At 47.0% G+C, this 15,540-nt stretch overlaps 1 protein-coding gene across 6 annotated transcripts in view; it reads right to left on the reverse strand.

Annotated features, from left to right (window-relative positions):
• Positions 1-632: 632 nt before the first annotated feature.
• Positions 633-15,540, reverse strand: part of ACACA (acetyl-CoA carboxylase alpha) — a 309,514-nt gene continuing 294,606 nt past the window's right edge. For all 6 annotated transcript variants that reach the window (XM_012445433.2, XM_012445435.2, XM_012445438.3 and 3 more), the window contains 4 exons: positions 13,210-13,364; positions 12,382-12,552; positions 4,494-4,630; positions 633-3,059 (listed from right to left, as the gene is read on the reverse strand). In XM_012445433.2, coding sequence (XP_012300856.1) covers positions 2,936-3,059; positions 4,494-4,630; positions 12,382-12,552; positions 13,210-13,364 — 587 coding nt within the window. In that variant the 3' untranslated portion in view covers positions 633-2,935. The remainder of the gene's footprint in view (positions 3,060-4,493; positions 4,631-12,381; positions 12,553-13,209; positions 13,365-15,540) is intronic.

A 15,540-nucleotide genomic window follows, 5' to 3' on the forward strand; every position in this document is an offset into this window, starting at 1 on the left:
AGCAGTTTTGAAATCTGCCCTGGCTTTTACTTTCCGCTGGGCCCTCTGGCATTTCCTTTTCTTGTGCCCACAGATCCTGTCAGCTAGGGCTGTGTGGCAGCTAGCTTGGGCCTTCTCTAAAATCTCTAACAAGGGCCATGTGGCCCAGTGTTTACACTGAGTTATCAGAGCATTCTCAACTTCCTGTATGCTGGTAAGAGTCTTCTGAGAAGGACAGTGGGCTCTGGGCTTCAAAGGCTTGGAGCTGTTATCCTCAATAAACAGCTGCGGTCTTTCTTGGCCTGACCCTAAAGACATTGTCTTTTGGAGGGGACATTCCCGCCAGGACTCCCATCCAGCTCTCAGCAGCAAGTTTCCCATCTTGAAAATCTCGACAGAAACTAAAAAACTGATCTGCTATGGGGTTCCCGCATTTTATAGCCTTTCAGAATTTGACCTTGATTCAGCTGATAAGACAGGGCTGGCCAAGGCCAGCTTTTTGCTGCCTATCCATCATCTTTATGCACGTTCAGGAGACAAAGGGTGTTAGGTGTTATGGGGCCATGGAGGGGCGTGCCCCTACACTGAGCCCCTGCTAAAAGCAGAACAAGAGATGAGGTGGCTGGGCATGGATTGAAATGACAAACTGTAACTCTTCTACAAATGTAGAGGTTTATTTCAACAAAATGTGTAAAGAGTGCGCCTGAAGCTTCTGCTCATCACGGTATGTGTCCATCGAATTCTGAAGGCTGTTTTGTGAACGAAGAGAACAGACAATATGGCAGTCTCCATTCAAGCAGGTCTTGGTCAATATCCATTTATACTCCTGCCTCAGTAGCCTTGCGTGTGTTGAGGGGCTGTGGGAATGTCAGATTGCTCATTTTCTGTGGCTCCGACTTGAAAATTCCTCGTCTAGCCTGAGACCTACAGTGAGGAGTTCTGGGGATGGGGGAGGAGGCATTACAGGGTTCTAGAGAGGAAGCATACTCGTTTGTGTCATAATTTGGCGGGGAGAAGGAGGTAAATGAGGGTAACCCACCCTGCCTCTGAAGCGATGCCTGGACTGGCCTCCTCGGGGATGTGGGACTTCATACCACTTGCAGGTATGTGGGATTTGATTTATTGCAAAAAAGTATAGAATAATCTGGTGAAAAACGCATCCAATTCTTACTAGGTAAGCAAATGACCAGCAATGGTCAATGCATTTTCCTGGACTGAGAATTGTCCCCCACCACTCCATGCCCTTCTCTGAAGGTGCCGAACACCCGCAGCTCCCACCAGGGCAGCCAGGCTGAGGCTCTGACTCTGGGGGGCCGTCTGCTCCACACCCAGCCATACGGGGCCCGTCTGCAACCCAGAGCCATTGACAAGCCCCGCCAACCCATCTGCACAAATTCCTCCTGAAGAAGGGGACATGGAGCTCGCTCGTGTGTAAACTACAGGGTTAAGGCTCAGAACTGTAGCTTGTCCAAGAGTGTTCATACCACTGCTTCTCCGACACCTTATCCTCCTCGGTCGTCAGTGACAAATGCAATTAGCGGCACTATAGGAACTGGGTGCTGCCCAGCCTGGTCACCTGCCACTCCTGCTTTAGGAACAAGGGAATCAATCAGGAAGTTCTTTTCTTGAATAAACTAGTAGTTGAAAGTAAACGCTCTCCATCACCCGAGGGAGGCCCCTGATGCTGGTCAGGAGGGGCCAGTAAGCCTGGAGGACAGCAGCACCATGACTGAGTTGTAAAGAATCTTAAGGACATGTGGATTCTGGGTTTCCTGGAAGCCTCCCTCACCGGGAAGGCCAGCTCCTGGTGCTGAGGGCATAGCTGTCACCAGGGTGCTTTCAGAGCTGTGGGGAGACCTGCGCATCTGCTGCCTGTCTACATTCTGGGGAAGAGACAAGACCCAAAGAGAACAGAAATGTCAGTTACTAGGACAGTAATTCTGGAACTAGGGAAGAGTGACTCTGAGGCACCATTAAGCTCTCAAATCCATCCAAGCTTCAGGCTTCACAGGAACAATTTTCCAAGGCCTCAAAACAGACTATATCATCTGGCTGGTTCTCCACATGGTATAAGTAACTAGTTTCTACCAGCGCAGAAAGGGCGGTTCTCTCTGGTTCCTCCTCTGCCAACTCAGGCTTCACTGCCTGTGGGACCACTGGCCTTGCAGCTCCCAGACACGTGCGACAGCTAGCCCAGCAGTGACATACAGGCGAGAGGCAGGACAGAGACCATCCCCTTTGTCCTCAGAGACTGAACCCAAGGTTGGGGTCCCCTAAATTAATAACTAACTAACTAACTTGGTCTATTTTCTTTCTCTGCTTCTTGGCTCACGGTTTTGCCCTCATCTTCGAGTTCCCATGGAGCTTGCAGTAGATTTTACGCTCTGATTTTTCTTCATAAAAGGTACCGTGGTGTGGTTAAACTGGGAATCCTTCCTCTCCAGTGCCTACTGTGTGCTGGGCTGAGAGCTGGGGTCATAAACAGTGGACTTGAGGCTTGTCCTCTCCCAAGCCCTCCTCTACACCTGTGGCTGCGGCTCATGGGGCCAGGGCTGAGAGGGGCTGCTGACTGCCTGGCAACTCCTCATGCTCCCCCATGCTGGGGGGCCAAGGGGCTGTCAGGACAGGAGGTGCAGCCCTGCTTTGGGTAGTGAGACCTCATGGTACATGTTTGTACCTTTCATTGCCTTCTCAGTCCTGTGCAGGGAGTGAAGGACTAGGCCCAGCCGGGGTAATAAATACTGAATGGGGTAGGTGTGATGGGTGGGCTGGAGGGGATTCTGTGATCTTACTCCCAGGATGTCATGCATAACCTAAAACACTCGAGGGGAAGCAAAATGCCACTTTGACTCCAGTGCTGGGTCTCCTGTGCCTTTCATTACAGTGGTTGCAGTTGTAAACAGCAGCTCTAGCCCTTTTCTCCAGAGACAGGGCAGGGACAGGCAGGAAGCTCTTCCTACGTGGAAGGGGAATCCATCGTGGAGAGGATCCGTATGACTTCTGCTCGCTGAGTGGGTGATATGTGCTGGGTCATATGGACAATGGAATCCATTGCAACCTCTGGATTGGCCTGGACCAAGCTGAAAGGAAGATTGGGAATGGTGAAGAAAAGAGAGGCGGAAGCATCTAGCTCAGGACAGCTAAAGAAATGCCCAGTAAACACGTGTGCACCGTCCACTGCAGACATTTTAGTCACTGCCTCACCTTGTTTCCCTACATTACAAATATCCAGCCAAGGTAGTGCAAGACGAACCTGAAACACTTTGCTATGTTGAAAGAAGAATTTTGAAACCCACAACAAAAACAATGGGGGCATGTCACAAAGGCAGCCTGTGTGAAAGGGGTTCCCACTGGCTAAATCTAGGACAATCTGGGCATCAAAATAAGCCCAGTAATGAATCATAAAACTTCATAAGTCTATACCAGTAATGAATGTAGCAATGAATTGGCAGGAGTGAGGGCTGCGTGGTGACTGGCAATTGTGGAGGGTGTGCTGGAGTTGGGAAGTTCTCATTTTGCAAGCTCACCGTAAAGACAGCACCAGGCAAGAATCTCCAGAGGGAGAGTTTAATGAAAGCAAGATACTTGCATGGCCTTAAAATGTCTTCCCACAGACTACTTATTAGGTGCAAGGGGGGAAATCAGTAATTACACATAGAGAAATGGAGCAACACCTTGACCAGGGGATGAAACTTGCAGATGAACCCCATGTGCCCCCAGATGTGGTGCCCTGTGAAGGTTCTGGCCAGAGCGCCTCACCTGCATCTCATCATGGGGAGACATCAAACTCAACGTCAGCAGCGTTCCACAGATGGTAGATTTCAGGTAGTTTTTAATCAGTGTTAAATTTATAAAAGTGGATCATTTTATGATGGCTATGTACCTTTACACAGCCATCATAAAATGATCCACTTTTGTAAATTTAGTAAATCCCTATTCTCAGCAAATGCACACTGAAACATTTGGCAGTAAAGACCATGATATACGTAACACCTGTAAGTAGTTCGGAAAAAGGAGAAATATGTGCACGTTTGGGAGAGGGCAGGCACACTCACCAGTGATAGCAAGGGAAGGTGAATCAGTACAGATATCACATATAGGTGTGTTCTTTGTACTGTTTTTAATTTCATAACTTTTCTGTATGAAGCCTCTAGAAGAATACAGCTGGCTCTTGGCTGGAGGAGGGGAGGAGGTGGTAACCACCACACATACAATCAGCTTTCCTCCCAGAGCCTTTCATGCAGTTTGAGTATCGGCATTCAGAGCTAAGAGGTGGGCACAGTGAACTAAGCCTTCATTGAGCCGAGATTAATAAGTGCCCCTGGGGAGCAGTAGCTGAAAAAGAATTGTGCTTCAGGGCCACATCTGTACCTGTGGGTCAACTACAGCTGTCTCAAACAGCAAGAGACTGCAGAGATTGCAAGGTTTCTGCGATCATCTCATGATTTGTTTGGAAACTTTTATTCCAAAGAAATTAGCCCCTTCTCTATCGGAGTTCCCCATGTTGGTCTCACCTGCGGATTTGCTTGAGGACGTAGTCTCTGCTGATGCATTTGATGTTTTCCTCTATCACGGAGCGAACGCCATCCTCCTCTGTCAGCTGTTTCTCCAGCCACTCCACCAGATCTTTATTATTATCCCACACATAGGCCTGCAAACAGATGACTCTTGGTCAAACACCAGGGGTCAGGCCAGGCCTGGACATCCTGATTGTTCAGGATTTGGGGTGCTTACTCCGACAGCATGCTCCGTGTCCACGATTCTCCTTCACTGTTGGCATCATGCAGGAGGAGGAAGTAGGCCTCGAGGCAGGAGCTGTGCCCCTTCTCCTTCCCTTCCTTTACAGACACAGGTGCACACCTGAAGCCTCCACTGGGCTCTGCCGAGAGCACTGGTGCTCATCCCCGACTCTGTCCTGTCAGACTCTAGGGGCCTACCTATGTGACAAAGGCTAAGAGAATTCAGTGACTTGAGAGAACCAGTTAAAAGCCCAAATTACTTAGTAAAGTACGACTGAGAGAGTGAGGCTGTTTATCTGGTGCTTTGCTTTCAGAGAAGCTGAGACACATGCCTAAAGTGTTAAGTCTCTAGTCCCAGCGAGGCCTGGCAGTCACTGGATCGATGAAGTCTCCTGAGATAGATAGAGCTCGCCGTCTTTCAGTGAGGCATGGACTGTGGACTGATGGGAGGGAAGTCTTATTGCCAGGGTAGAGCCACCAGGTCAGAAACCTACGCCCTATTTTATTATCTATGAGAGCATTTGAAAGGATCAAGACGTCCATAGCCCTGAAAGTCTCAACAAACTACCTCACACCTCCTTTTCAAGATCATTTAGCTGAGTATTTCCTAGGTGGTTGACTACATAATAATTCAGGAGTGTGTTAGAAGCCTAATAGCCTTCTCCTTGCTCTCTTCTCCTCTCATTTTCTTTAAAAATCATTTAGGAATCATTTTGTTAATGGTTTCCGGAAAACCAAGTACCACCATTAGGGCTCATTCATATTTATGTCATTTTGTTTGGGTAATTAAACACAAAGCTCGTCATTTAAAGGTGCGCTATCCTTCTCTGTTATCACTAACGAAGTCAAAGTCAGAATGACAATGAGTTTGGCGCTGTAATTTAATAGGTGGGTGCGTTGGGGACTCTGAGGCTTTGAGGCTTGAGAAGTGGCTACAGGAAGACTGTATACAAGCAAGGTCACCAAAGCCACAGCTGTGACTACTGGGCTGCAGAGGAAATGTTTTCATCACACCCTTCAAGAGGCCTCAAGCAGTACAGAACTGAGCACCGGGCTATTTTCTAACTATCTCATGCCTTCAAATATCATGGTTTCTTTTCAGATTCTCACTTCCTGTCTGTAACTTAGCTGCCGACTTAGTTGTGACTGTGGTTATTTAATGTCTGTCATTTCATTGACTTCTCTGTTTCTAAAAATTAAGGAGTTCTTTACATTGGAAGGATGAAGGCTTCCCAGGATTATGGATCAGCAGTATGGCTCTTCTAGTTCTTTGTCTGTTTCTTTTTCTGACTCAAATGTGCCCAGTTCTGTTTGTAATCACTGATGATAAGCAGATCAGCAATTCTTCAGCTGGGGTGCTGAGCGAGCTCTCCCTCTGTGCCTGGGTCAGGACTCCCAGCATCTCTCAAGGCTAAACTGCCTTGAAAAAGTGTTTTGCGCCTAAGGAAAGGCAGTGCCACATCAGCCCCTATCCATGAGGCAGGGGGCGCACTGCTGTTCCCATAATATGGTCTGAACTCAGTCTTGTGACCCAGCTTGCTGCACGCCCCACATGGATGAGTCCCCTTGGACTCCTAAACACTGTCACCTAAATTTCAACATTTCGATTCCCATCATTGGCAATTTACACTTGTGCTCCATGGTTTCAGGACTTCTACACATTCCCCTACTTATGAAGATTGGGGTAGTTGGGGGGAGGGAAAAATAAAACGATAAATGTTTCTTGGGTTTCTGAATGGGAAAAAAAAAACCAAGATTTTTAGATTTACCCAAGAATCCCAAAGCCTTTAGTTTAGGAGAATATTTAATACTCTTATTAATCATTTTTAATCCATTTGCTTTTAATTAAGAAACAGCATGATGCTTTCCTATCAACATATGCCAGGGAGCAGATTAATTGTGGCTTAAGATAACTCTCCTTGATTGGTGTAATGTATTAGCTAACGAGATGCCTGCTTCTAACGATGCTTAGACACTACACTGGAAAGCCAGCTACCCTCTAGAGAAAACTCTCTGCCTTCCCCTCCTGCAGCCAGAGTATGCTAGGTGTTTAAATTAAGCATGTTGAAAAGTTCCCAGACAGGATTAGAGCAGTGCATTCCAAGTTTTTTCAGATGCTTGAAAATATGGGCCCTATATAAAAGATCTGCTGTTTATGCAAAGTACAACTGGATGACAATGACCAAGCCAAACTCCAACAGATGACAGCCTAGAGTACATGAAGGAAAGGGGTCTCAAGTCCTCATCAACTGCATGTTTAGCAAGAATAAACAAACTGCTGTACCCATAGTGCCACTGGTTTTCCTCAACAGACTTGGGAGGGTTACTATACTGTAGTGGGCTAATTTGTACCACCTGGAAAAACCAAGCTCCCTTCCACTGGGTTATGGAGTCCACATTTTTTTTTTTTTTTTTCCAGACAGGGTCTCACTCTGTTGCCCAGACTGGAATACAGTGGCATGATCACAGCTCACTGCAGCCTGAAACTCTGGGCTCACGTGATCCTCCTATATCAGCATCCTGAGTAGCTAGGATTTACATGCCACCATGCCTGGCAACATTTTTTTGGTAGAAACAGGGTCTTGTTGTGTTGCCCAGGCTAGTCTTGAACTCCTGGACTCAAGCAATTCCCCTGCCTTGGCCTCCCAAAGTGCCGGGATTACAGGCGTGTGCCACTGTGCACAGCCAGAGACTACAATTTCTTGTTTGCTCTCTTAGAACAGTTGTAAGACTCATTAATTCCAGTCACCCAGGAGGATAGGCCAACCTTATTCCCAGGAAGAAGCCATTATTATTTCCCTCCTTAAAATTATGAAAATGGGTATGGCACAGTGACTCATGCCTGTAATCCCAGCAATTTGGGAGGCTGAGGTGGGGAATTGTTTGAGTCCAGGAGTTGAAGACCAGCCTGGGCAACATAGCAAAATCCTGTCTCTATGAAAAGTCAGCCAGGTAGGGTGGTATGCACCTACAGTCCCAGCTACTTGGGAGGCTGAGGTGGGAGGGGAGGATCACCTGAGCCTGGTAGGTTGAGGCTGAAGTGAGTCATCATACCAGTACACTCCAGCCTGGGCAGCAGAGTGAGACAAAAAAAAAAAAAAGGAAAATAAAATGTGGCCAGTCATTTCTAGTATTCCAGCGTGGACTTTAAACAAATGTGATATACTGGGTTGCTAATCTCATGACAGGCCTGGGCCCACATGCCACCTGTCTGCCACTCATCTATTATCAGAACATTTTACCAATAAAATATCAATAATTCAACATCACAACAGTGGCCTGTCCTACAATGAATGTTCAACAGACACTTTCCTCTCTGCATCAGTGGGTAAGTATCTCAAGCACTACTCAGCCTCACTAACTTTATGTAGTAATTAGTCTATCTCACAACATCTAAATGACCTGTTCGCAAAGTTTCATTTCTAACATATTGGATAGCTGTTAAGTCCTCCTTAGACAATGGTTCAGAAGGCCAGGGAGTGACCAGGGCACAACCTGATGGATGTGAGCCCTGATTACTATCCCTACCAATAACTCACCTTGGGAACTGCTTGGAGACACCTCCAGCTAGGGAGGCTCCTCCCATTTCTGCCCTTCTAGACTTGGAGGAAACAAGTAGCCTGATGCAGGTGGGAATACATCCGAGGGTTTACGCATATTTTGGAAAGACATTTTCAATACACTTACACGGCTAAGCCCTATCCAACGGAAAGGATGTGATTTTTTTCCAGAGGCTTTAGAGTACAATAGCCAAAAGCCATGTGGGCTAGGGTGGCCACCAGACCCCACCCTCCTGTGAGCCAATCCCTTCTCAGCTCCAGGCCCACAGCAGGGTCAAGCAAAGCTTTCCAGGTTCTACTTTACCTCCTTCCTGCCTGGCCCTGTGTGAAAAGTTTGGTGTATGAGATTTATTCATCGGTAGCCTGAGGCCAGGTTTTGAAGTCAGTGGAAATAAGCGACCCAATCAATAGTGCTTTTTCCTCTATGATCCTCAGAACGCACCATGGCACCAGGATGTGGGCACATGAGAGCATGTCAAACCAAAGAGCGTCTGAGTGCCCACTGTGCTCAGGAGCCAGTCCCCTTTCCGCTGAGGCCAATCAGCTGTACATCTTTAAATCAGTCTATGTTGCTATTATTATTTTTTTAACCTTCTAACATGGAGGTGGGGAAACTAGCATATTCTGACTGTCTACTGAGCACCAGACATTGTGTTCCATAATTTTTCTTTTTGGAGACAGAGTCTCAACTCGGTTGGCCAGATTGGAGTGCAGTGGCACCAGCATAGCTCACTATAACCTCAAACTCCTTGGACCAAGCGATCCTCCTCCCTCAGCCCCTTGAGGAACTAGGACTACAGGCATGTGCCACGACACCCAGAAAATTTAAAAAAAAATTTTATAGACAGGGTCTTGCTTTGTCATCCAGGCTGGTCTCAAACTCCTGGCCTCAAGTGATCCTCCCACTTCAGCCTCCCAAAGCACCGGGATTACAAGTGTGAGACGCCACATCTGACCTATACTCCACATTTTACTCATCATGTTATTTAAAACTCACTGAAGCCCATGACATAAACATCACCCCCATTTTACAGATGAGGGAATGGCAGCTTAAATAATATGCCCATGCCAGTAAATGACAAAGCTGGGATCTCAAAGTTTATGAGATTTCAAAACCCACATTCTCATTGTTCCATGCGGAGTCCTAATCTCAATTTCTACTACTGGGGTTTGCGAAGCAATAGATCAATCAGCCTGTTTGAAAAACCACATACTTCAAATTTTGGATCTAAGAATCAAGAGAGAAAACATGCCCAGGATACAAATGTGTGCCATGTTCTTATGACCCAGTTTAAACTACTGTTCTTGTTATTTTCGTCAAGGAGCTGTAGTGATGCTTTGCTTCTGCCTGCAGTGAAACTATGAACCATAAACCCTACTATTTTCTACAGTAGGATTGTCCCAGTGGATTCAAACCAACTCCCATAACTCACGGTAACAGATATCTCTAAGGGAAACAAAAGAATTACAGCGCTCAGTTATATAACATCACCGTGTCTTCAATTTTCTGTCCCAGAATCTCTGTTTTCAGGATTAAGATTAAGAAAACAAATTCTCTGCAACAAAAAGAACACACGGCATGGCTAATAGATGCCTATCATGAAATGTCTTTTCTTACCAGTAACCAACCGCAATAAGGATTAGAGGGTCACTTCCTGGTGCAAAGCCAGGGTCTAGACTCAGTCTTTGCACTTGAGAAGCACAACACACAATATCTATCGTTGTTTGAAGAACCGAAAGAAAAAAAAAAAAGGTTTAAACCATTTCCAAACAGCAAGCAGATTCGACATCACGCCTTCAGAGGCACACAGATGGCTGTTGAACACTGCAACCCTTTCTTCTCTCAAGGGCACTGCAGATTTTATCACCCACCCTACACTAAACTAGGTCCTGCTGAGTCTGCAGAATATGGAAGGAGGTTTCAAAGCCACACGCCCTGACATCATAGGATCACCTGTCCTCACGTTCACTCCTCGGCTTTCCTCTCAGAGAGCTCAGGAGAATGCTGCTTTTTGTAGCTGGGCATAAGGGAAATAGCCTCCATACTCAGCATAGTTGGCTGCCAGTGCCTAGGCAGCCTCTTTCTGAGCTATGGGGCTGGAGTTCTCTTCTGTATGTCAGTTCCAACCAGGAGCTTATACAGACGTGGTCAACTGTTCTCTCCATTGATAAGAGATGGCAATGACCTATTTCTTCAGATGCTCTGTCCCCCTGGGAGCAGGATGCTAAGGAACAACTGAAGGGCCTATCTACTTGCTTCATGCTTGGAGGGAAGCTATTCCTTCTCCTCATCCTTGTGCCTACTGAGGCTGGACATATCCATTAGTGACTAATGTGGTAGGGAGGCGGTGCAGGCCTCTCCTGGCCACACTCACACACACACTCCATTTACCTAGCCGGCCACTCTTAACTGGAGAACAACCTCTTATTTTACACTTGCGTGGCTTTCAATGCCAACTTCCACTAGAAGCTGCCAGTAGCCACTGACAAAATTGTCTCACTCAATTATGATGCCACAAACTGACCTTAACCTGAACCAAATGTCAGAGAAGGCTGTGCTCCCCGACTGCACATCTGAAATATTTATCCAAAGAAGCTTTTCAGTCGTAAAAAAAAAAACGGGCAGACTTAACACAAAGGTGAATCCTAGAGGCTTTAAAACTGACAGCAAAGCTTGGAGTTCCTCCTTGAGAATGATTAGCAGAGGCTTCAAGCAACACTTTCTGGGCAGAGGCCAGAGTGCCCCTCTTTGTGGACCAGGATGCTTCAGGCCACCACCAGCCAGCCACCCAGCCCTCCATCAATACTCTAACCTGGTAGCCACCAAATGCTTTTGATCACATAGCGATGAGAAAGACAAATATATTTTGAGCACATACTACCAATATTCTGATAAAATGTGTATATGATTAAGCCATCTATTAATTACTAATAAAGGTTAATTTCTTTTTGTTAGTAAAAATAAAAGTTCCAATTTTTTCTTCCCATCCTCTCCCAAGAAGTGTCTTGTGCAGCCCACTATTCCAGGGGCAAATGCCGGTGCCCTTGCTGGGTCATCTTGGCCTGAGATCCACCCCATCCCCAACAATGAGGCTGCAGCACCAGGGACACCATCTCAGCGGAGTCACTGCTCTAGGTCATGAGCCCTCTCTGTGAGATCGCCCTAAGAAAATGCCAGTTTCATAGATCCCTTCCCTGCATAAGGGTGGACGCTTCTTCCATCTCTGATTGGAGGTCAGCAGCTCTTTAGTTGGAGTCATGGCATCTCCTGCCTACCACGTCCTGTCAGGCTTCTGCTCTTGTCCCCTCCAATTCCCTCCTCCACACAGCCCCTGAGTGGTCTTTCTAAAACAGAAATCGGAGCATGTCACGCCAGTGCTTAAAATACCTGAGGGGTTTCCCACAGGCCTCAGGACAAAGTCCAAACTCCTGCATGATCATGCCCCTGCCCCTTCTTCCTACCAGGCACCCAGTCTCTGAGCCGCCCTAAAACAGTTGCGGGATGCTCCTTTGATGCATGCTACTCTTGCTTTAGGATGATGCTAGTCCTTCTACAGGAACATTCCTCCTGAGCCCTGACCGCCCCCAAATCCAGCCTTTTCCCCTGGTTCATTTCTGCTTTGTTTTCCAGCCTCTGCTGAGCCATCCCTTACTCCACAAGGCTTCTTAGACTCTCCCACATCCTTCCCAGAGAGGGTCAAGGGTCCTCTCTCTCTGCCCTGACTGTGCCCTTTGCTGGGTTTAACATGGACCTCTTTTATCTGTCTCCCCTCTAGATGGTGAGCTCTATGTGGATAGGAACAACATCTGCCTCTTTCACTATGATGTCCCTAGACCCTAATGCAGTGTCTAGTACACGGTAAGCATTCAAAAAGGTTTGCTGAGTGACTATATGAGCTGCAAATATGCCCTACTACCTCTTCTAATAAGATGTCATGGCGTGACATGTTAGGGGAGTGGCTGGGGGAGGAAACAGCTTGGAGCTCTGTTTCCCTTCCATTCCTGCCCTTAAGATGCCTGTGGACTCTTAGCTGGCAGGCCTCGCAGCCCTCAGGTGGTGTGAGGAACTCAGAAAAAGGCTTCTCTGTGAGTGTCCCATTTACCTTCACTGTTCCTTCCACTTCCACAAACCAGCGCCTTAACATGGCTTGAATCTGGCCGTCAGTCAGCTCAGGGTTGGCATTGTGGATTTTCTTCTTGACCAGGTCCTCCAGCAGGAGACGCCTCAGCCGCCAGTAGAAGAAGGTACGGGATGTTTTCCAATCCAGGATGTCCTACATGCAGAGACGAATAAGCTTAGTCAGCCCGGTCCTAATTCCTGCTCAATGCTCAGTCTGGAGGGAAACCCAAGGCACAAAAACTGATTCTCCAAGCAAGCCCTTCACAGACCCAAGAGCTGGCTGTAAACTCCTAGCACTTCCAGCTGTCCCCCAGGGGAGAAATGCAGTCACATGCCCTGCTGTTTGCAGCACTGTGCACAGCCCCGGGCCTGGCCAATGCTGATCTCACACATGGCTGAGATGTTCTGGGAAAGAGGCTGTGAGTTCCCAGATAACCAGACTGGGAGAAATTGGTTTTGAGAAGATGGATCAATCAACTTGCAGATCAATTATGAATTAGCTGCTGCAGAAACCTTGACCCTACAGTAACCCATATCCTAAGGACCCGTCACCAATGAAGGCACAAGTGACTCAGTTTCCCACTAGTAAAATGCAGCTTGCCTCCTAAGGAATTAATGGAAGTCTAAATTTTAGGGTAATAGATACAGAAAAAGCAAAAATCTAAAAAATACTGAAAATGTTTTGATCTGCAGAAGTTGTTTTAATTTGGCCCTTGTAGCTCCCTGGTTGTGAGCCTGTGTGCATGACACACACACTTGCTTGCCTGTGGGCCTCTGGCAAGTCGGGAGAAGTGGCAACCCTTGTACTTACGTTAATAACACCCTTCTCCTGCAACCGGCCTGGTGTGTCGTGCAAGTCAGCAAACTGCACAGCTACCTGGTGGTAAATGGGAATTAGGAATTCCTCCCGCTCCTTCAACTTGTTTTCCAACTCCTTCCGCTCAGCTGTGCTTAGCTCTGGGGTGCCTGCAATTAGATACACCTGCCCATCACACTCTGTAGTGACCAGGAATCTCTCTGCACAGCAGCAGCCACAATCACAGGAAGCTTAACATCAGCCTGCTCCCACTTCCCTCTGTGTCCTGGCTCTCTGTTGTCTTCTCTGCTCTTTGCTGATTAACAGGACCCTATAAGATGAGAGACCAGTCTTTACCTTGCCACAGGAAGCTCACATGTCCTCTTTTCCCTGTGGCAGTCACAAGTGTGAAGGCAGGATGGCAGCCCCTCTCCCATGCCTCTCCCTGAGCAGGTGCAAGCAGCCACCCAGAGGCCTGCAGCATCTTGCTGATACCACCCAGGCTCCTCCTTCCCGAGGCCAGTACTTGCATGCTGACACCATGCCCGTCCCTGCTGACCAGCATCAAAGCGGCTGGGCTATTCCACATGTGGGGTGTGGTGAGGGAACCCCTAAGCTCCAAGCCCAAACTAGCAGCTCCTGTTTCCCAGCGGACATGCCAGTTACCCGCCAAACTTGGCAAGGACCTGAATAACTCCTAAAGGTATAAGCCATAGTACTTCACGGATTCTAATCTCAAGTTTGTACACGTTTAACCTCTAATTAGTAGAACTCAAACGAATTAGAGCCAGATGGGCGTGTCTTGTGTCAGCTCAGTGGATTAGCCTGTGGTCTCCCACCTGGGCTGCCACTGCCAGAGCCAATCCCTGACTGAGTGACAAAGACATTCTACTTCTTGGGCTAAAGGAGGAGGAGGATGTAAAAAGAGAAAGGCAGTCAGCAAACCTCATTTGGATCACTGCACACGGTACCCTGACTCAACAGACAGGAGACTTTGGAACTCCTTATAACAAGGAGGGACCCCCGCCCCCAATCAATAGTGTCCCAGTAGAGGTGTTGCTATGGTGTGCTTTTCTTCCTAATTACTCTCAGAATGGGATCTGCAATCAATACAGAAAATTTAGCTGCCTGCCTAGTAAGGAGGAGTAAGTCTAGCTGAAGGAGCAATAGGTGACAGCCCCTGGTGTTAGGGACAACCTGAAGTGCTTTGTCACCAAAGCTGACAAATAAATACATAAGCACAGGTGATAGGATGCAGAAGAGGAAGGTCTATTTCAAGCATGCCTGTCTGGGAACAGGCCTTGTTTTTTACACCACTATGAATCATATGCCATAAACAGCCTTGGGCTGCTGCCTGAGCCGTAAGTATTATACATAAACACAGGTTAACCGGAGGGATGTAACTATAGTACTTAGTTTCATTTTTATGAGTTTTTTGGATGCTTAACTCCACCTCTTTCTTTAAGCTCATCGCCATTTTAAAACTGTGATGAAGGTGCCACTGATCTGCTGCTTTAGGCCCCGGCGCCTCAGCAGCCTTCCTTCCAAAACACCTAAACAGCATGAAGGCACCGGGCCCCACACTAAGGGATGACACAAAGGCCCATGCATTCTAGTGTAGATCTGCCTGGAGGACTGATGGCAGGAGGGCTGAGGGGTGGAGGGCTGGCTAGTGTCTTCGGAGATGAGACATTCTCAGAACACCCTCAGTAGGGAAGCAAATATTTTCCCTCCTCCACAGAAAGAAACCAAGATTCCCTGGAGAAACAGCTGATTCTAGGGCTGAAGCAGGGAAAACATCAGACGAACCTGGGGTATGTTGTGACAAAAAGCAAGGAAACGCTCAAAAAAGATGAGGACATGTTAGAAAAATGCAGAAGCCAGTTTTGAATGTCCCACTGGCCAAATCTGGGACGATGAGCACTCAAATAAATAATGATGTTTATTACCAGACAGAATATTTGTGGAATGAAACTAGAATCTACCAGTCCACCCTCATATAAGTAATTAAATGAGGGAAAAGGGAAAGGGAATGCTGTCTCTTCCAGCAGAACAGTAAGTGTAGAGGAAATGATGGAATTAGAAAAATCACTGTTTTACAAGCATCACAGTAAATTATTCTGCCAAGAATCATTAATGGATGTCAAAACCAGTGGGTTAAAGTTTGTTAAGAAACAGGATATCCACAAAGTCAAAATATTCCTTACAAATCACTTATTAATTACAAAGGGGAAAATGGTAACTTTATAGTAGATTAACCAAGTGAACAACACCTTAAACAAGTAGTTACATTATTATTACCAATAGGACAGACTGATACCGTGACTCCTGATGATGTCCTGAGAA

Source organism: Aotus nancymaae, unplaced genomic scaffold, assembly GCF_030222135.1.
Source record: "Aotus nancymaae isolate 86718 unplaced genomic scaffold, 86718_ANA_hifiasm-v0.15.2.pri h1tg000018l, whole genome shotgun sequence".
Classification (NCBI taxonomy): Eukaryota; Metazoa; Chordata; class Mammalia; order Primates; family Aotidae; genus Aotus; species Aotus nancymaae.